The sequence below is a fragment of the Propithecus coquereli genome, unplaced genomic scaffold, assembly GCF_000956105.1.
Source record: "Propithecus coquereli isolate 6110/MARCELLA unplaced genomic scaffold, Pcoq_1.0 Scaffold241, whole genome shotgun sequence".
Classification (NCBI taxonomy): Eukaryota; Metazoa; Chordata; class Mammalia; order Primates; family Indriidae; genus Propithecus; species Propithecus coquereli.
The window spans coordinates 2,635,838-2,655,814 of record NW_012147964.1 but is presented as its reverse complement, the minus strand read 5'-3'; the positions used below and the strand labels follow the sequence as shown (position 1 = coordinate 2,655,814).

Genomic DNA, 19,977 nt, shown 5'->3' with positions numbered 1-19,977 from the left:
CCGGAGAGTGTCCCGGCCCCAGTGTCCACATTGCCCGGGGACGGACCCTGCCCCCCACCCCGTTCCCTCGAGAGGCCCAGCACGGGACACAGAGTGCAGACGTGGCCCCAGGACACACACGCGCCCCACGTGGCGCCCCGTCCCGAGGCTAACACCTCTCGAGCCAAGTCATCCCCCGGCCCCGAGGAACTCGGCCGAGGGAGGCCTGGCTCTGTTGAAGTTTCCGGCCCCCTTCCCCAAGCCCTGCAGGCCCCAGGGTGACAGGGACCTCTGGGGCCTGCGTGAGGACAGAGGAACTTGGGGCCACCTGCCCAGGCGAGTGGGGTTCAGGGCAGCCTTCTGAGCTCCCGTGTGAGGTCGCAGACTTGTGCCCAGAGCAGGGCCCTTGCTTGGGAGCCCCTGGGGGGCTTCCCCTGGGAGGCGTCACAGAGGGGTGTCTCAGGACTCCGGGGGCCTGAGGGGGACAGGTCAGGCCCCGCTGGGCCAGTTAGGACGCCAGCCTGCACCCCCTCCCTGCTGGGGAGATGTCGCCCCCGCGAGCCCAGACAGACCACAGCGCCCGCCCCAACCGCCCTTCCCCAAAAGTCCTGCCGGCCACCGGAAGAAGGCTGGAACCCACCCCAGCGGAGGCAGAGGCCCTGGGGGGCTGGGGACAGGCTGCGGGGTGGCCTCCCCCCAACTCTATTTCAGGGCTCTCCCACCCCCCGGGCATCTGACACCACGTCAGGTAACACGCATCTGCCCTTAATCAGCAATCACCCTGCAGGCAGTGCCGCCACCCCACCCACCCCGCCGGCGCCAAAGCTGTCACCTCCAAAGGCCACCTCCCAGCCACCAGCCCCTAAAACTGGGCATCCTTGGAGCCAACTGGGGGCCAGCCAGAGCCTGGGGGAGGAGCGGGCTAAGGGGACTGCAGCAGGTGTCGGACAGCCTCAGACCACTGCGCCCGGGAGCCCGTCCCGCCGGGGCTGGGGAGTGGGTGTCGGGGGCCGGGCAGCTGGCGGGGCAGAGGCTCACGTGCATCCCCAGGTTGCCTGGCCTGGGGCAGGGGGTCCTGGCTCTGTCCCCTTTGGGACAAGGAGAACCCACGAGAAGGTCCAGTCCCCGGGACAGCTCAGCCACCTCTTCCTCCTCCTCTTCCTCGTTCTCCTCCTCCTCCTCCCTTGCCCTCCTCCCCACTGCCATCTTCCCCACTCGCCCTCAGGCTGGGGCGGGCCCGGGCTGTCCTGGAGGCCACCAAACCGCCTGGGGACAGCTAAGTGCCCCCGAGGATCTGTGTTTGGGACGTCCTGTGAGTGGGGGATCTCGTGTCACCACTGTTCTGTGTCGCACGTGCCGCCTGGGGCGGGGCAGAGGGCAGGGAGATGGTTTTGGTACTTACTTTTCTTTTTGTCTCACAACAGGGGGATTAAAGGTCTCGGGGGCTGAAGGAGCCGCTCGGGGCTGGCAGGCCTGGCTTTATAGGGCCGCCTCGCCCGGGCCCTGGCGCGGGGACCTCGGCTATTAATAGCGGCCCCAGCGTCTTGCCCATGTATGGTCAAGGACACGGCCGCTGCGGCCCGGCCGGGCCCAGCCCTGCTCCCGGCACCTGCTGTGGGCCCTGGGCCGGGGCAGATGACGCACAGGCTGCCCTCTGACCTACTAGAGGGGACAGACACAGCGCGATTTGGTGATTACTACGTCTGAGCCCCCCAAATATAACAAGAGGCTCCCTAGCAAATAGCCCTCCTGAGCTAGGGGGCCGCGTGGTTCCTTCCCATCCCCGAGGGGCAGGATTCAGTCCCCTGCGGACCCCAGAACCACTCGAACAAGCCAGTCGCCTCCTCTCCCAGGAGCCAGGGGCCACCTTGCCCTCTCGTTACTACAAACCTGCCTCCCCTGGTGGTTCGCTGTGGTCCCCCCTGCAGCCCCCGTGTGGCCCTGAGTGGTGGTGTGCGGTGTCCCCTCCCCTAGGCTGGGAGCGGAGCCGTGCTCCTTGGGATTTTAGCAGCTTGACATTTAATCACCGAAGTAACGTACAGCCGGACAGGCCCTTGGCGCTTGGCACGGTAACCATCTGCTTCCTGCCCAGCAGCCCTTGTTCTCACGGCAATCTTTTTTTTTTCTTTTTGAGACGGGGTCTCACCCTGTCGTCCAGGCTGGAGTGCAGTGGTACAATCACAGTTCGCTGCAGCCTCCAACTCCTGGCCTCAACCGATCCTCCTGCCTCAGCCTCCCCAGTAGCTGGGATTACAGGTGCGCACCAGCACACCCAGCTATTTCTTTTTACTTTTTGTAGAGATGGGGTCTTGCTGTTGCCCAGGCTGGTCTCGAACTCCTGGCCTCAAGCGATCCTCCCACCTCAGCCCCCTACAGTGCCGGGATTGCAGGTGCGAGCCACCGCGCCCGGTCTAACGGCAGTCATTAACTGTGGACACACTGCTCCTTGGTCAAGCAGGAGGAGGTAACTCCAGGGTCACCAGGAGAATCTATGGGTTTGTTTCGTCCTCACCAAGTGCATCAGCAAAGACCCTATTTCCAAAGAAGGTCCCACTCTCTTCTCTGCCAGCTGAGCTCAGGCTCACCCTGCTGTCGAGAGGCCGGGGCTCGAGCCTTTGAGGATTGGGGGTAGGGGGTGCGGGGTGCTCAGGGCTGCAAGCTTTAACCAGATTGGAGGCACTGAAGTGTTTCTTATCGTGGCAAAAATGCACGTAACATAAAATTTACCATCTTAACCACATTTAAGTGTGCGGTTCGGCAGCATTGAGTGCGCCCAGGCTGCTGCGCAACCTCCGGCATGGCTGTCTCTGGCAGCCCGGCTGCTGTAACGGGACACCGACGACGGGGTGGCGCGACCAGCAGCCACTTAATGATCCTGCTCCCAGCTCTGGGGCTGGAGGCCCACGATCACGGCCAGCATGGGAGGGCCACTTCCCAGAGTGCAGACAGCGCCTTCTGGCCGAGTCCTCACGCGCCTGTGTCCTCTTACAAAGGCCCGAATCCCGTCACGTCACGTGGGTCCCACCCTCGGGACCTCATCTACATCTGAGTACCTCCAAAGGACCCCCTCCAAAGACCGCCCCTGCAGGTCCGGGATTCGATATAACGGATGTGACAAGGACACGGACATTCACCCACAGCAACCACCATCCCCAGAACCTTCTCGTCTCCCCAAACTGACTCTGTCCCCATGAAACACTCGCTCCCCACCCCCTCCCCAGCCCCTGGCACCCACCATCCTGCTTCCTGTCTCTGTGGATCTGACGCCTCTAGGGACCTCCTGTGAGTGGAGTCACACAGGACTTGTCCTTCTGTGTCTGGCGTCTCTCACTGAGCACCATGTCCTCAAGGTCATCCAAGCTGCGGCCTGTGTCAGAGCCTCGTCCCTTTTCGAGGCTGAGCGATATTCAGTGTGTGTACAGACCACGTTGTGTTTATCTGTTAACGGGCACTTGGGCTATTGCCACCTTTTGGCTGTAGTGGCCCTGCCACCGTGAACATGGACGTGCAAGCATCTGTCCCACTCAGAGGTACTTAAATGCTCGTCCACACTGGGCCGTGGCGTGTGGCGTCCTGCACGGCGGAGGCAGGTTCCAGCTTCCAGGACTGGGGGCTAGGACTGGCCCGGCTCCACAGCGCCACCTGGTGGCCGTATCCTCACATGGCTCTCACGGCCAGGCCGGAGGTCAGCAGACGGCAGCCCCCGGCCGAATGCAGCCCGCCTGCGTCTGTGACGTCTCGCTGGCGCTCGGCCACGGACACTCGGTCGCGCATTAGCTACGGCAGCTGCGCCGTGGTGACGGCAGAGGGGAGCAGCCACTACCAATGGCTCCAAAGCCACAAATATTCTGGCGTAAACGAAGGCCTCTTCAAGGCCCAGACCACGCGAATGCGCCGGAGCAGCCGTGTGCCCTGGAAACCCGGACTGCGGTGGGAGGCGCGGAAGGGTCACAGCTGCTGCTCCTGTGTCTTTATCGTTCGATTCATCACCGGAGCATTCACGTGGGTCTGAATAACGGCCACGCATGTGGACTGTCGGGTGGAGTCCAGGTCTTTCCGGAGGATTTCATCCCAGCTGGACACGTGAGAGCGACGCACGAGAGCCTCGCGGGCGGCAAACGACTCCTTCCGGCAATCGGTGACCAGAGCTCGCTGCAGGGGAACTGCGAGCTAGACCGCGGGCAGGACTGCCGTCTCCGTGGCAACGTCTGGGGCTCCCAGTTCTGCCTTTGCCACAGCGGCGGGTGACCCGCAGGAGCGCTAGGGCCTCCCTGTCTGCCGTGGGGCGCAGTCTTTCCTCGATTTAACGTGAACGAGGACGTGAGGCTGGACCAGACGGGCAGAGGAAGGCGAGTGACATCGTCTACAGCTTGTACCAGGGGCTAGCGGGGTTCTTTTTAATTGTGGCAAAACACACACAATAAACCTCAGCCATTTAGGGAGTGCAATTCAGTGGCGTTATGTACATGCACACTGTTGTAACCAACACCTCTATTTAGTTCTGGAACATTCCATCACCCCAAAAGGAAGCCCCATCCCCATCAGCAGTCACTCCCCAGCCCCTGACACCCACGAATCCATGTCCTGTCTCTGTGGATCTGACTGTTGTGGACGTTTCATAGAAACGGAGTCTCACACTGTGTGTCCTTCTGTGTCTGGTGTCTCTCACTGAGCACGACGTCCTCAGGGTCCATCCACACTGTGACCTGTGTGAGATTCTCGTCTCTTTTCATGGCCGAGTGATGTTCCAGTGTGTGGATGGGCCATGATGGGTTTGTCCATTTATTCAACTCAGATGTCTGCCATGTTTCTACTTTGCGTCTTTTATGAATCACGCTGTGGATATTCACATACAAGTCTTTGTGTGGACAGGCGTCTTCCTATTTCCGTGAATGTACTGAAACCACTGAACTGTATGCTTTAAAAAGCAGAATTTTATGGTGTGATTCATAGATCAATTAAAAAAACTAAATTTAAAAAGGAGAAACTTGGATGGGCATGGTGACTCACACCTATAACCCTAGCACGCTGGGAGGCCAAGGGGGGAGGATCGCTTGAGGTCAGGAATTTGAGACCAGCCTGAGCAAGAGTGAGACCCCATCTCTACTAAAAATAAAACATTAGCTGGCCGTGGTAGAGGCACCTGTAGTCTCAGCTACTTGGGAGGCTGAGGCAGGAGGATCGCTTGAGCCCAGGAGTTGGAGGCTGCAGTGAGCTGTGATCACGCCATTGCACTCCAACCTGGGTAAGAGTGAGGCCCTGTCTCAAAAAAGAGAAAGAGAGAGAGAGAAACTTGCCCTGTCTGTGGAATGAAGCAGCAGAGCTCCAGCGAGGGCCACCAGCAGCTGAGCTCAGCTCCAGCGAAGGGAGCAACAGGTGACAAGGGCCTCTCTTTGGAACCACACTCCAGACCCAGGGCCCAGCTGAGCTACATTCCCTCCTCTGAGGGCCACCTCCAAGCAGTGCAGGGGGGTTCCATGTGTGACGTGGCAGCATCTCAGAAGACAAAAGGGGACAGGAGACACCCCCCAACCCAATTCTGGCTGCCTAGAAGCTTCCGTCTCGCTGCAAGGAAAAGAACCAGAGGTCCTAGGTTTGCCCTCTTCTTCCAGAGAACAGAGGCAGGCGGGACAGCAAGGAAGAAACACAAAAGCCTCGAAGGGCACGTCACTGCGTGGCCAAGGGCTGGCTGTCCCCTGCCAGGGCCTGAACCACAGAGAACACGTGGATGTCACGGAAGTCAGGATTTTATTTCTTTTGGCTGCAACAGGAACATTCTCGCGTAGGCGTGCACAGGCATTGCGACAGAGATGAGGTGTGTGCAGCACAGGCCACCACAGCCCTGGGACGAGCCTCGCCATGGAGGGCCTGGGCACAACAGAGGCTGAGTCAGACCCCTCTGCCGACCCCACACCAGGTCCAAGGCCCTGCCCCACCTGGCAGTGTCCTGGTTGCCTGACCTTTGGCCAGCAGCCCTGGCACGCTGGGGACTGTCCCCACCTGCCCAGTCCCCCCTGCTCCCCCATCACCCATCCCAAGGCCCCCTCCTGGGCCAAGGGGCAGCACCTAGCAGTGCCCGATGACACTGCCACCCTGACCCCTCCCCAGCCCGCAGGGCCAGAGCAGCACTCGGGCAGCTGCCGTGGCCACTGTGGCCAGGTCTGTCCGGATGGGGTCAGCCCCTCCCAGGGCACCTGGGGCCACACTACCCTCGCCGATGCTGCAGGACGGGGGCTGAGCTGGGGCGAGGACGCGGGGCTAGCGTGGGACCCCGGCCCTCCTGGGAACAGAGCACCAGGAGCAGAGCTGGGCCTGAACTTCCCTGGGCTCTTCCGCCTCAGCCCTCAGCCCGGGGCTTGGCGAGGGCTGCAACGGGATGGCAGGGAACCAGGCCCACGGGAGGCGTCCCCAGCCCGGGCCCGGCGCCTGAGCGCCCTGGGGCCGCCTAGCGGAGGCCACACTCCACACCCTGCAGCTTCTCCTGCTCCAGCGCCCGCACCAGGTCCTGCACGAACCGCATCTCGGAGGCCACCTGCTTGGCCAGCGCCTCGTAGCGGTTCTCCAGGCGGCTGAAGCGGCGTTTGAGCCCGCTGGTCCCCAGCAGGGCGCCCCGGGCCTCCTCCTGCGCCTGCCGCTTGAGCGCCTCGGTCTTGTGCAGCTCCTGCCGCAGCCGCCGCAGGTCCTGGCCCAGGCTGTCACTCTCCTCGCGGTACCAGGCCTCCTTCTCCTCGTAGATGGCGGCCAGCGCCTCCACGTCCTCGTGGCAGAGCCGCCGGCTGCGCTCCAGCTCGCGCAGGCCCTCCTCGGCCGCCGCCACCTCCTCCAGCACCTTGGAGAAGCGCTCGAAGTTGACGTAGGTGTTGTTGGGCGGCATGCTCGAGTGCGACTTGATGGTGTACTCCTTCAGCCGCGTGGTCTTCAGGCGCCGCCGCTCCGGCTTCTGGCCGCTGTCCTCGCTGCGCACGTTCCGCCGCCGGATGGCCTGCGGGTACGGCAGGAGGGGGCTGGAGCGGGGGTCCTGGCCACATCCGGCCCCCCACACACACTTCCGGAATCAAGTTTTATCGGCACAACGGTCATCCACAGCTTTCTCGCGACAACCAGAGTTGAGACACCGACAGACACCGCCCGGCCCGCAAAGCCGCAAGCATTCACCTCCTGGCCCCCCAGGGAACAGGGCTGCCAGCCCCGGCCCAGAGGTTTCTGGGTCAGCCCTGCGGGATGCAGCTGGGCGGAGGACCCCACCAGGCTCTCCACAGGACGGCGGGAGCCCCGAGCCAGAGACCCGAGCCCCAACACCATCTCACAAGTGTGAGGACGCCACGCCCAGGCCTGCTCTCCAGGGACCCTCCTCAGATGTTGGGGCTTGTCACGCCTGTCACCCTTCAGCAGGGGAGACCACCAGCACCCCACAGAGAAGGCCGAGGCGGGCAGCCCCCGGCGCGGCCCCAGCCCTCACCTTGATCCAGGAGTGCTCCAGGCTCTGGGCGATGGTCATTCTCCTCCTGGAAGACCCCACCACGCCCCGGTTAGTGACACGTGGGCCACCCGCACTGTCCTCCCGTCTCCCCACTGCGCCAACCGCAGACAACCAGCCCCTCCAGGACCCCCAGGCCCAGAAGTGTCCCTCCAGCCTCCACCCAGCCAACCGCAGGGGAACACGGGTTTTCTGGGGGTTTGTGAACAGAGTTGAGACCTGGGGCTGGGGTCACGGGAGGGGCAGGGTGGCCAGGGAGGACTGCGGCCACGGGAGCATCTACACGCGAGGGAGGGCTCAGTGTTGCCAGGATTCTGGACGTTTCCAGGAAAAAAACAGCCACCTGGAATTTTATGCAAAACCCATTGTACAGGCCGGCAACAAATTGAAAGTTTCTTAAAAACATGGCACAGGGGCCAGGCACGGAGGCTCACGCCTATAATCCCAGCACTCTGGGAGGCTGAGGAAGGAGGATCACCAGAGGCCAGGAGATGGAGGCTGCAGTGAGCTGTGATCGCAAAAGCAACACTGCACTCCAGCCTGGGCGACAGAGTGAGACCCTGTTGTCTTGGAAAAAAAAAAAGCCATGGGCCCACCATTGCCATTGGTTCACTATCTGCAGCCCAAAGAGGAGGCCAAGCCTAGCTCCCAGCTACAGGGAGGTGGCGCTGGGAGGAGATACTTCTCGAGGCCACCGTGATGGGGAGAAGGCCCTAGACCTGCCGCACAGCCACTCAGCTCGTGCCCCCCATGTCGTTCCAGGTGGCAGGGGCCACCCTGTGATCCCGCTGCCCGTACTTGGGGTCTTTGACCAGCAGCCGGCGGATGAAGTCCTTGGCCAGCTCGCTGGTGTTGCTGAAGTACTCCTCGTCGAAGTCGTAGTTCACGGCCGAGATGTTGGTGAGGGTCTCCTGCTTGGTCTCGCCCAGGAATGGGGACGCGCCGCTCAAGCTGAAAGATGGGCGGGGGCTCATTTGGGTCCTCGGGCTCCCCCTGCTTCCTCCAGGGATCCCCTGGCCACCACCCAGAAGGCACTAAAAATCCCTCCCCCCGTCACTGATGGCGGCAGAATGAACGGGCCAAAGTCTCTACGGAAACAAACTATCTGCGTAGACGCAGAGTCTCAGAGCAGCTCCCCCAGAACGCTCGGTCACCACAGGGGGAGGAGGGTAGCTTTCTACGGAGGGTCCCGGCGACACCACCTCAGCCAAGGGACCAAGGTTAACACCCCCCACGACGGCGTGTGCCTGAGGAACACAGTGTCACCCCTGGGGTCTGGGCAGAGACAGAGAACCCCCACGTGACTGAGCGAGCACCAGACACACCCGGACCGAGGGACGTCCTGCCCTGACCGGTGCTCGTGGAAGAGTCCGAGTCGCGAAGGACGACAGGCGGAGGGACAGCCTCGGGCTGGCGGGGCCCAAGGAGACGGACGGCTAACCGCTACGTGGGCTCCTGGACCAGAGGGGGCGTTAGTGGGAAAACTGGGGACAGCGGACTGCACCGGGTGGCACTCTCCTGAGTCTCGCAGTACCAAAGTTAACCCCGCAGTGTGACAAAGTCTCACATTCGTCGGGGAGCGCAGGCTGGGTGGGAGGTGCACGGGAGTCTGCGCTGTGTCTGCCAGTCTGTCAGCCTAAGATCATGTCAAAATCTGAGACAAACCCCACACACGGCCTAACTCGCCATCTCCCGAAGCCTCCGGCCCGAGGGCCACACCCGCTGGACAAGCGAGAACGCGGAACGGCAGGTGCGCTCGGCTGGGAAGAGACAATCAGAACGGGGTCGGGGTCAGGGGTCAGGGGTCAGGCCCCTTCCTCGCAGTCAGAGGAAGGCCGGGTTGCCGTCTAGCAACCAGAGGGAGGGAGGACACTCGCTCTCCCAGAGAGGGGCCTGCACCGCTCACTTCATACCACAGTTCCTGCCCTCGGAACCCTCCGGAAGCCCCTGTGCAACAGCCAGAGAGAATCACGCATTCATTCGCTCGCTCATTCATCCACGCGCACATTCATTCATCCCGTATCCCCCGCCCTGGCGGGAGCGAGGCGGCCCCGGGTACTCACAGGATGTAGGTGATGACGCCGATGCTCCTGGAAGACAAAGCTGGGGTCAGCCCTGCGGCCAGGCGCACGGTCACCCCCACTCTCCAAAGGGCCGTGGGGGGCCAGAGTCGGTCAAGGGGAAAGGCTGGGGAAGCCGGGCCCGAGGGCAGGCAGGCGGCAGGTCTGTCCCGCGAGGGCGTCAGGGACCCGCCACAGCCGCCTGTCCAAGCTCAAACTGGCTGGGGTGGGGACAGGGCAGGCGGCCAGCGCACCCACACGGGGGACCCCACGGGCCTGGCATGGTCCCAGGCAGGACGGCAAACTCTCTCCGTAACGGGTCAGACATCAAGCAGCTCAGGCTCTGTGGCCGCGAACGGTCTCTATCAGCTGCTCGCCCGTTTTGTTTTCTAAACAGCCCTTTAGAAACGTGAAAACCATCCTGGGCCCGCAGGTCCCCAGGCCGGGGCGGGAGCCTGCCCTGGTCTCCGGCTCCTCGGCGCCACACTCACCACATGTCGGCCTCCAGCCCCAGCGGCTCGTAGTTGACAATCTCGGGAGCTGTGGGGCACAGGGAGACAGAAGGTCGGGTGCTGGGGACACGGTGGCCAGTGAGGAGGGCCGCAGCCCCGCCTCGAGGCTCTCGGCACGCGGACGTGCGTCACGGCCTTCCCGGCTGGCACTGCGCTTGGGGCGAGCGACTCGCAGGGCCGGCCGGCAGCACCCGCGGAAGCCCTGAGTCCCCACGGTGCTGGGCACAGGAAGGCTGCCCTGGGGACAGTGGACCGGCATCTGGCAGATGGGCCTGACTCCCCCCGCACTCAGCGGGAATCCTCAGACGGCCCCCACCGGGGCCCAGACACACGCGGGCCCTTACCCACGAACTCGGGGGTGCCGAAGATGTTCTTGAACTCGTTCCCCGCCTCGATCTTGTGGGCGATGCCGAAGTCGATGAGCTTGATCCGCGGGTTGGGCACGTCCTTGTCCAGGAGCATGATGTTCTCTGGCTGGGGGGGGACGGGCCTCAGCGGCTGCTGCCCACCCAGCATTTGGCCTTCCCCCCTGCGGACGGCCCCAAACACTCCCGGGATCCTCGGCCCACGGGCGCCGGGGTCCCGGGCCGGGCGCACCTTGAGGTCGAAGTGGGCGATGCGCTTGGAGTGCAGGTAGTGCACGCCGTCCAGGATCTGCTTGAGGAACTGGGTGGCCTCGTCCTCCGTCAGCGACTCCTTCTCCGCCAGGAAGTCGAAGAGCTCCCCGCCCGAGACCAGCTCCAGGATGAGCACCACGTCGGTCTTGTTCTCGAAGATGTCGTGCAGCGTGATGATGTTGGGGTGCCGGATCTCACGCAGGATGTTCACCTCCCGCTCGATCTCCTCCCGGCTCACGCCCCGCCGGCTGGACGACAGGCGGCGCTTCTTGATGAACTTGGCCGCGTACTCCTTGCCCGTGCCCTTCTGCCGGCACTTCCGCACGATCGCGAACTGGCCGCTGCGGTGGGAGGGGGAGGGTGTGAGCGCGGCGGGGGTGGGGGGGTCCCCGACAACTCCCCCTGCTCCTCTGGGTGCAGCCGGCACGGGGACCTCGAGGACAGGAGCCTGCGGGTGGGGGAGGGGATGCCTCGGCCCCTTCACAGAGCAACTCGCCAGGGCCCGGCCCATCAGACGTTCCCGCCATGGGCACCTGGCAGGTGTGTGGACAGGTGAGTGCAGAGCCACCCACTAGACACCAGCACTGGCGCATTTTTGAACAGCGAAAGATCAGAAAACGCCCAACGCGTGTAAGTGGGAACTAGGGCAAATCATGCCAAATCCAGTGGAATTTTGCCGTCACGACAAAGAAGAGGGGGCGGCTCTCTCTGTGCCGACCAGAAAAGCCTCAGGAGGACTTGCCAAGTGACACGGGGGACGGGGGCTTTTTCTCTGAAAAGGGCAGGAGGCCCCAGGGTAACCGGTTAGCAGCAGCCCCCGGGGGTGGGGCTGACGCTCTGGCGGAGGAGGGTGCCCACTTTTCACGCGATGCGATTCCGCCCTGACGGAACTTTTCACAGCGGGTTTCGTTTTATCATTTTTTTAAATCTAAGGAAGAAAAGAAAATAAAACTGCTGACTTCAAACGAGCTCCTCCCTCAACAGGCAGAGTGAAGAAATGCACGCGTTTGCGAAGCAAGAGAAGAGTGAGGACTGGGGCCTCCTGCACAGCTGGGGACGGGGAGTGACACGGCTGCTGGGGACAGCAAACCCCCCACGGAACTAGGTGCACCTGGTTCCCTGACGTGGGAGGTCACCCTGGATGACCCGGGGGCCCAGTGTCAGCACAGGGTCCCCCCACGAGGGGGCAGGAGGGTCGGAGGCAGAGAGACTGGAAGACGCTGCGCTGCTGGCTCTGGAGGGGCAGGAAGGGCCCCGAGCCGCTAGATGGGAAAAGCGGGAGACGGGTTCTCCCCGGGAGCCCCCAGGGACCGGCCCTGCAGATCCATTTTAGATGCCACAGCCCCAGAATTTTCTGAGAATGAACCCTGTTCTAAGGTGCTAACTTGTGGCAGTGTGTTGCAGCAGCCGCAGGAAACTCTCACTGACCGACAAGCCAAGGTCGGAGAACAGCGAAGTCGACCTGGTCAGACCCGGCCCCACCGCGTCCACCACAACTGCGTACACTACCCTCCTGCCCGGGTCTTTGCTGTCGCTCCCCCCATCCTAAAATGCCTTTCTCCCTCCTCTGCCTACACACACCGAGCTGACGCTAATGCCACCACCTCCCATCCCACAGTGACTCCCACGGTGACAACATCCGATGCCAGGCACTTCCCACGCACCAGGAACACCGCAGGATATACCAGATGTGTCCCTCATTTTTAAATATAAAGATCTTATTCCTCCCGTGTCGTGCCAAGCTAAGCTCTAAAGAGGAGTAAGATCGAGCTCACGGGTAAAGGGAGAGACGCTGTTATGGGCTGAACTGGGTCCCCCGCCACAATTTGCATATGAAGTCCTAACCTCAGAATGTGACTGTATTTGGAGACAGCATCATTGGGGTGGGCCCTAATCCAACAGGACTGTGTCCTTATAAGAGAGGAGATGAGGACACTGACATGCACAGAGGGACGACCGTGTAAGGACCCAGGGAGAAGGCGGCCGTCTGCAAGCCAAGCAGAGAGGCCTCAGAAGGAACCAGCCCTGCCAGCACCTCGACCCTGGACCTCCAGCCTCCAGAGCGTGAGGAAACGTCTGCCATGTAAGCCGCGCGGTCTGTGCTACCCTGTGCCGGCAGCCCCAGCAGACTAACAGACGCCACCGTGCCAGGACAGGGAGCCAGGGTGGAAGTCAGCGACTCACTGGCCCACAGATTAATTTCCTTCCCAGCACTGTGGATGCAAATTACAGTTGGGAAGAAAGAACACGCATGCATGCACGCACACAAACATGCTCCCACGTGCATTCTGCGCCCCCAGCAAGTCGGATCAACAGCCGTGGCCCCTGAGGCCAGCAGACGCGGCTCTGCTTCGCTCACGGTCCCTGTCACCACGGTGACTCCCCCCAGCTAACTCCCCAAAGACAGTCAACGATCCGACTCCGGAGAGATGGCGCTCTGCTCGTTCCCGACTGGGGGCTCGTCCAGGCCGCTGGCTGGAGAGGCCTGAGCCGAGAATGTGAGTGAGGACGGCATTCGGGGTGCCCGTCGCACTCCCCCTAACGTGCAGGGGCTGGACCACGTTTGCACATGCGAGTTCCGGGCTGTCTTCGTGTCACTGCACCTGGAAATTGACCCTACAAAGAGGGTGCCATTACTATCCCCACTGCAGAGATAAACTGAGGCAGAGAAAAGGAAAGCGACTCAGCCAAAGCCACACAGACGGTCACAGGCACAGCTGGACTCGCACGCTGGCACTCCAGGTGCTCCGACGAGAGCTGGGAAACGGAAACAAATACGTATATATGGCCTCCGTTTTCTACATAAATTATAGCACATTTCACAGCATTCTGTGGCTTCATCCTTCATGTATCTCCAAGAATGTTCCAGATCATCACATGGATCAGTGCTGTTCGAGACGGCCACATGCAGCTGTTGAGCCCCGGAAGCATGGCTCGTCTCGAATGAGGTGTTCTGTGAGTGTGAAACACACACCAGATTGCAAAGACTTCGTAACAAAATCAGAAAGCTAAATGGTTTAGTAGAGAGACCCCATCTCTACTAAAAATAGAAAAAACTAGCCAGGTGTGGTGGCACGTGCCTATAGTCCCAGCTACTCGGGAGGCTGAGGCAGGAGGATAGCTTGAGCCCAGGAGTTGGAGGTTACTGTGAGCTAGGCTGATGTCACGGCACTCTAGCCTAGGTGACAGAGTGAGACTCTTGTCTCAAAAAAAAATAAAAAATAAATAAAAATAAAAGATGGTGCTGGGAAAACTGGATAACTATATGCAGAAGGTTGAAACTAGACCCCCGCCTCTCACACTATATAAAAATCAACTCAAAATGGATCAAAGACTATAAAACTATAAAACTACTAGAAGAAAACAAGGAAAATGCTTCCCAGACATTAGGCTGAGAAAAGACCTAATAATAAGACCTCAAAAGCACAGGAACAGAAACAAAAACAAACGGGATTACATCAAACTAAAAAGGTTCTGCATAGGCCGGCACGGTGGCTCACGCCTGTAATCCTAGCACCCTGGGAGCCTGAGGTGGGCAGATCGTTTGAGCTCAGGAGTTCGCGACCAGCCTGAGCAAGAGTGAGATCCCGTCTCTACTAAAAAAATAGAAAGAAATTAGCTGGACAACTAAAAATATATATATATATAAAAAAAATTAGCCGGGCATGGTGGCACATGCCTGTAGTCCCAGCTACTCGGGAGGCTGAGGCAGGAGGATAGCTTGAGCCCAGGAGTTGGAGGTTACTGTGAGCTAGGCTGATGTCACGGCACTCTAGCCTAGGTGACAGAGTGAGACTCTTGTCTCAAAAAAAAAAAAAAAAAAAAAGTCTTCTGCACAGAAAGGAAAAAATCAACAGAGTGAACGGGCAACCTACAGAATGAAGGAAAATACCTGCAAATTATCCATCTAACGGGATTAACACTCAGAATAGATGAGGAACTCAAACATGTCAACAGCAAAAAAACAAACAATCTGATTAAAAAATGGGCAAATGATCTAAACAGATGTTTCGCACAAGAAGACACACAAATGGCCAATAATTATATGAAAAAATGCTCGACATCACAGGTGACCTGGGAAATGCGAATCAAAACCACAGTGAGGTACCATCTCACCCCAGTCAGGACGCTACTATCAAAGAGAGCAAAGACAGTAAGTATTGGTGACGAGGCAGAGAAAAGGGAACGCTTACACGCTGTTGGTGGGAAAGCAAACTAGTACAGCCACTATGAAGGACACTATGGAGGCCCTCCAAAAAGCTACAATGAAACTATCACATGACCAAGAGACATCTGCACCCCCATGCTGACTGCAGCACTATTCACAACAGCCAAGATACAGAATCAACCTGGATGTGCAACAGCGGACGAGCGGATAAAGTGTGGTACCCGCACACTATGGAATACTACTTAGCCATAAAAAAGAATGCAATCCTGTCATTCGAGGCCATATGGATGGGACTGGTGGACATTATGTTAAGTGAAATACCAGAATACCAGGAACAAGAAGTTAAACACCACACGTTCTTGTTCACATGTAGAAGCTAAAATAAGCTGATCCCAGACAAGTAAAAAGCAGAACACAGGATACTAGAGGCTGGGAAGGGAAGGGGAGGATGGGGAGAGATTGGTTAAAGGACACAAAATCACAGCTGGATAGGAGGGACAAGTTCCAGTGTTCTAACCACTGCCGGACTGCTACGGTTAACAATATATTACAGTTTCAAATAGCTAGCAGGAGGATATTGAATGTTCCCAACATGAAGAAATGACAAATTTTCAAGACAATGGATACACTAATTGCCCTGATCCGATCACTTTACATTATGTTGAAATACCACTATGTACCTCATAAACACATACAGTTACTATATGTCAATTTTAAAAAGAGGAGAAAAATTAATGACGCTACTAGAAAATTTCAACCAATCTCTTCCGTGGCCTACATCATATTTCTACCGAATAGCGCTGACACGGAGTTGCCCGGTTCTCTCAAGAGCTGCGTCACGTTCTAGCCACAGATGCGGGGGCTCAGAGGGACCACTTAAGAGGTTGCCCATCTGCTGCTCACACATACATTGCTACAGCAACTACCCATCCCTGAATCATTCCATCCACGTATGGACATATTTCCGCTGATTTCCTTCCCAGAGGTGAAATCGGTGGGTTAAAAGGAATGCACATACTAAATGTTGCAGGCTTTTGCCAAACTACCCCTGCCAGCAGAAGGTCCTGATACACGTTTTCGACAATGAAGTATGAGATTTCTGCGGGGCGGGGAGCGGGGGCGGGGGCATATGCCTTCTTACTGCATTACCGCAGGAAATTCCTGAAGGAAGGACTTCAGGATCCCAAATGAGCCTGAGACACTCTCTCTGGCCTGACGCAGGGCTCAGTTATTTACATTCCCTTCTGGTGACATCATGGGGCGGGATGAGGTGGCTCCAGGAAGGCTGTCCAGCAGCAAACTCACCAAATAAGGTTTGAGGCTCCACAAAACGAGGCCGGGCCTAGTGGTGCCTGGCTGGCTGGTGTGCAGGGCGTAGGGGTCCCGGGGGACCCCACACAGCCCAGACAGGCAGGAAATCAGCTGCTCTGCTAGAGGGGGAAACCTCGGCCTTCTCCCCCAAGAATGCTAAACAATTGGCGGGGTGTAGGCCTAAGCAGAAAGCCCTCCCTTTAAATGTACAAGAGCTAGGGAAACTCAAGTGTCTCCCAACAAAAGGAGAATTTTTTTTTTAATCTGATACGTGAAGCGCTTAGAGAGCAGACCTTCGAGTAACAAAACCAGCCAGCACCTACTGCTCCCATACCACACGCCAGGCGCTGTGTTCGGTGCTGTCACTACTGCATACTTTTCTCTCCAAAGGAAATACACAGAGCATGCCCCAGCAAGAATTCACTGCTGGGGCTGTCCGACTCCAAAGTCCCAATGTGTTCCACCAGCACATGACAACGACCCATTCCTTCTTGGGATAAAAGGACAAAGGACAGGAAGGGTGAGTTACTGTTCAGGAACCCTCCCCGCTACCCCAGGAGCCCCATGGTCAGAGGGGACTACTCACCTGCCCAGCTCTTCCCCCATCTCATAGTGGTCCTCCACGTCTTCCTGCCTGAACGTGGACATGGTGGCCAGTCTGCCTTCCAGTAGCTTCCACTCAGGGAAAGCGCAGTCACTGCAGCCTGGGGACAGGTTCTCGGGAAGTCCCCTAACCTTGACCCTGGAGGAGACATAGAAAAACAGGAACTGAGATACCAGCCTTTCCTCCTAGGTAAATGGAAAGATCTGCTCACCCAACACAGGGCTCGTGTCATTCCGCACTGAAGCTCCAAACTCCTCGGGGAGACACTGCATTTAGTGGGCTGGGTCCTTTCACACGTCACCTCTTTTAGACACTGTAACCACCCAGGTCAATAGCAACCCCACTGGGCCACCTTCGCCCCCATAACTCCCTCCAGCCACGTAACTATTCATTCCCCACAAACTGCCCACATCCTTCTTTTATTTTCATTTTTTTTTTTTTGTGAGACAGGGTCTCCCTCTGTCACCCAGGCTAGAGTGTAGTGGCATCATCATAGCTCACAGCAACTCAAACTCCTGGGATCAAGTGATCCTCCAGCCTCAGCCTCCCCAGTAGCTGGGACTACAGGTGCCACCATGCCCGGCTAATTTTTTATTTTTTATAGAGATGGGGTCTCACTCTTGCTCAGGCTGGTCTTGAACTCCTGGCCTCAAGTAATCCTCCTGCCTTGGCCTCCCAGAGTGCTGGGATTACAGGCGTGAGCCACCAAGCCACCGAGCCCATCCCACTCCCTCTACATTCCGCCCCCCCACCCCGACCAGGACGGGTCTCTTAAGACCTTCATCAATGAGGCAACCTCCCCCCATCCCTCCATCTAATCCTCCCTCCGATACTGACTTCCCCAGGCTCCTGCAAGCCCACTTCTGCCTCCCGCTGACCTTCACGGTCCTAGCAAAGATTAACCTCTTGCTCCCCACTCCACGTACCAAATCCCCCAACCGCAGTCACCCCACCGCCACATGGGCCCCCGCAAAGGGCCTCATCTGAGTCTCCACCGTCCTTCACCCCCTCCCGCCCCCAACCTCCGCACAAGCCCCAAGGCAGACCCGGTGACTGACTCCCTCCGTAGACCCCCCGAGGCCTTCCCCATCCCTAACGCTCCTGCCCAAGCACCCCCGAAGCCGCCACGCCCCTCGCAGGCCCGGCCGAGCTGCCTCTCCGGCCCGGTCACCCAAAGGGGTCCCCAAATTTGTCCCCTCTCAATCCCCCATCCTCCATGGGCCCCCCGAGGCGCCGCCCGGGCCCCCCACCAGCCCGCTTGCCTCGGCCCGAGCCCGCTCCATACCCTTCGCGGCCCCGAGTTCCGAGCCGGCCCCGCCGCCGCCAAGCTGGCCGCGGTTGCCTCCTCCTCCGGCCCAGCCGCCTCGACCGCCACGACGCGCCTGCGCCGACGTCACCGCGACCATCAGTACCCGCCCCTGGGAGGCGGGCTCCACCGCCCATTGGTAGACGCGCCCGCCGCTCGTGGCGCACCTCGACGCCCCGCCCTCCACTGCGTTTCCGGTCCCTACACCCGGATGCGGCCTTGCCATTGGCTGACCGACTCACCTTCCCTGACCTGATTGGCTGTCATGGACGCTGGTCAAGCCGACGGAAGGGAAGGCTGACTTCCGGCCCCTGGGCCGTCCCGCCCACCTCTCCTCTGACCCTGGTGCTGAAGCTGCGTAGAGGGATGCTAAGGTCCTGCATCACGAGCCTTCTGCCTTTCTGGAGCACAGGAAACCCAAATTAATGGCCCGACTGTGGCTGAGCGCGCATGGCAGCTCCTGGGCTGGACCCCGGGATGGCTTTAATCCCTGTGCGGCAGTTTCCTCCTCTGTAAAATGTTACCCACGTTCCAAATACTTAATACACAAATGAGGAGGTCGGTCGCATTGCCCTGCCATTCACAGGATCCTTCTGTGACTGTTTGTCTCAAGCTAGCTGATAATAACAGCAAATATTTATTGAGACTTAGTATGTACCAATTGACACCCTTAGGAGCTATGTTAATATTTTCCCCATTCTACAGATGAAACAGAGACCCAGAGAAGTTAAGTAACCTGCCCAAGGTCACACAGCTAGGAAAGGGCAGAGCTGGGATTCATACCCAGATAGATCTAAACCCAAAGTCAATGCTAATCACCCCAGATGCCATCAAACACAAGACCCTGTGTATTTGGGTCACTGTCGACCGCCCTAATTTCATCCCCTGCCAGACTTCTCCCCATCTACTCCATCTCAACGCATTTTCTGTCCTTCTGACCTCAAACATCTCATTCCTACCCCAGGTCTTTGCACAAGCTGTTCCTGCTGCCTGGAAATTGCCCTGCCCACTCTTGTCTAGTGCCTGCTAAGGCAACACCTACACCTGGAAGACCCTCCACCTTGCACCTGGATGGCATCGTTATAGATCCAATCACACTTGCCATTATGAGTAGAGCAGATGCTCACCTAAGTGACCTGGTGGATGAACAAGCCACTATCCTCTGCAAAAAAGCCCAAGGCCACGCCAGTGGACTTTTGTCACATCACATAAACCTTCACCCCCTCTTGTTACCATATTCAAATAATTAAGCTGCATCAGTGCAACGTGAGTAACTCATCAAGAGAGTTAGTTACTGTTTCTCTGAAAAATAAATTCAACTTTGGAAAAGACTTAAAGGGATTTTTACCCCCCTCTCCATGCTATAGAATTAGGCATGGGGGAAACCGAAGAGTGGAAAATATCGCCAGGGGTAGTGGCTCACACCTGCAGTCCCAGCTACTGGGGGAGGCTGAGGCAAGGGGGTCCCTTGAGTAGGAGTTGGGAGGTTGCAGCGAGCTATGATGCCACTGGCACTCTAGCCTTGGTGACAAAGCAATACCGTCTCAAAAAAAGACTAAACGCTATTCTAGCTTTACTTTCACCCGTTTTTGTACTCTGTGTAAATGGAGTAAAAAAGCAAGCTTGCTTTTAGGTCTGGTTTCTTAATATTTTAGTAAGGTGTGGGTAGGGCCTTGGCTGGAACAGGACCCTGGGCAGTATAGAATGGCCAGGGTGGCCCCTCTCCTTACCAAGAACCCTATACCAGTACTTCACAGCCCACAGCTGAGGACAAAGATAGGAAAACAGCAAAAATTAAATTTTAACCTTAGGTAAGGTTTGAGTGGTTAAGTCCAGAACTGTACAAAAGAATGTTTAGACATTATTGGCATTAAAACTAGATTTGGCCTCCTGCAATGCCCAAGGAACCGTTTTCAAAACAAATGGTTAGGCTGGGTGCGGTG

At 58.5% G+C, this 19,977-nt stretch overlaps 1 protein-coding gene across 1 annotated transcript; it reads right to left on the bottom strand.

Moving 5' to 3' along the window:
• Positions 1-5,778: 5,778 nt before the first annotated feature.
• On the bottom strand, positions 5,779-18,078 carry DAPK3 (death-associated protein kinase 3). The gene is made up of 9 exons (XM_012646241.1): positions 18,014-18,078; positions 16,711-16,866; positions 10,626-10,986; positions 10,373-10,502; positions 10,008-10,056; positions 9,520-9,546; positions 8,255-8,407; positions 7,439-7,484; positions 5,779-6,961 (listed from the first exon to the last, which is right to left on the bottom strand). The coding sequence occupies exons 2-9, from the start codon at positions 16,770-16,772 to the stop codon at positions 6,425-6,427; spliced, it is 1,365 nt and encodes a 454-aa protein (XP_012501695.1). The 5' UTR covers positions 16,773-16,866; positions 18,014-18,078; the 3' UTR covers positions 5,779-6,424.
• Positions 18,079-19,977: the final 1,899 nt, after the last annotated feature.

Bases quoted from the DNA above. Each gene is read 5' to 3' on its own strand.
- DAPK3 (XM_012646241.1), bottom strand. From the start codon at position 16,772: ATGTCCACGTTCAGGCAGGAAGACGTGGAGGACCACTATGAGATGGGG. The intron at 7,485-8,254 runs GTACGGGCAGCG...GGGGTCTTCCAG, and splicing joins CTGCTGGTCAAAGACCCCAA to GAGGAGAATGACCATCGCCC. The intron at 6,962-7,438 runs GTGAGGGCTGGG...CCGTACCCGCAG, and splicing joins TGGAGCACTCCTGGATCAAG to GCCATCCGGCGGCGGAACGT.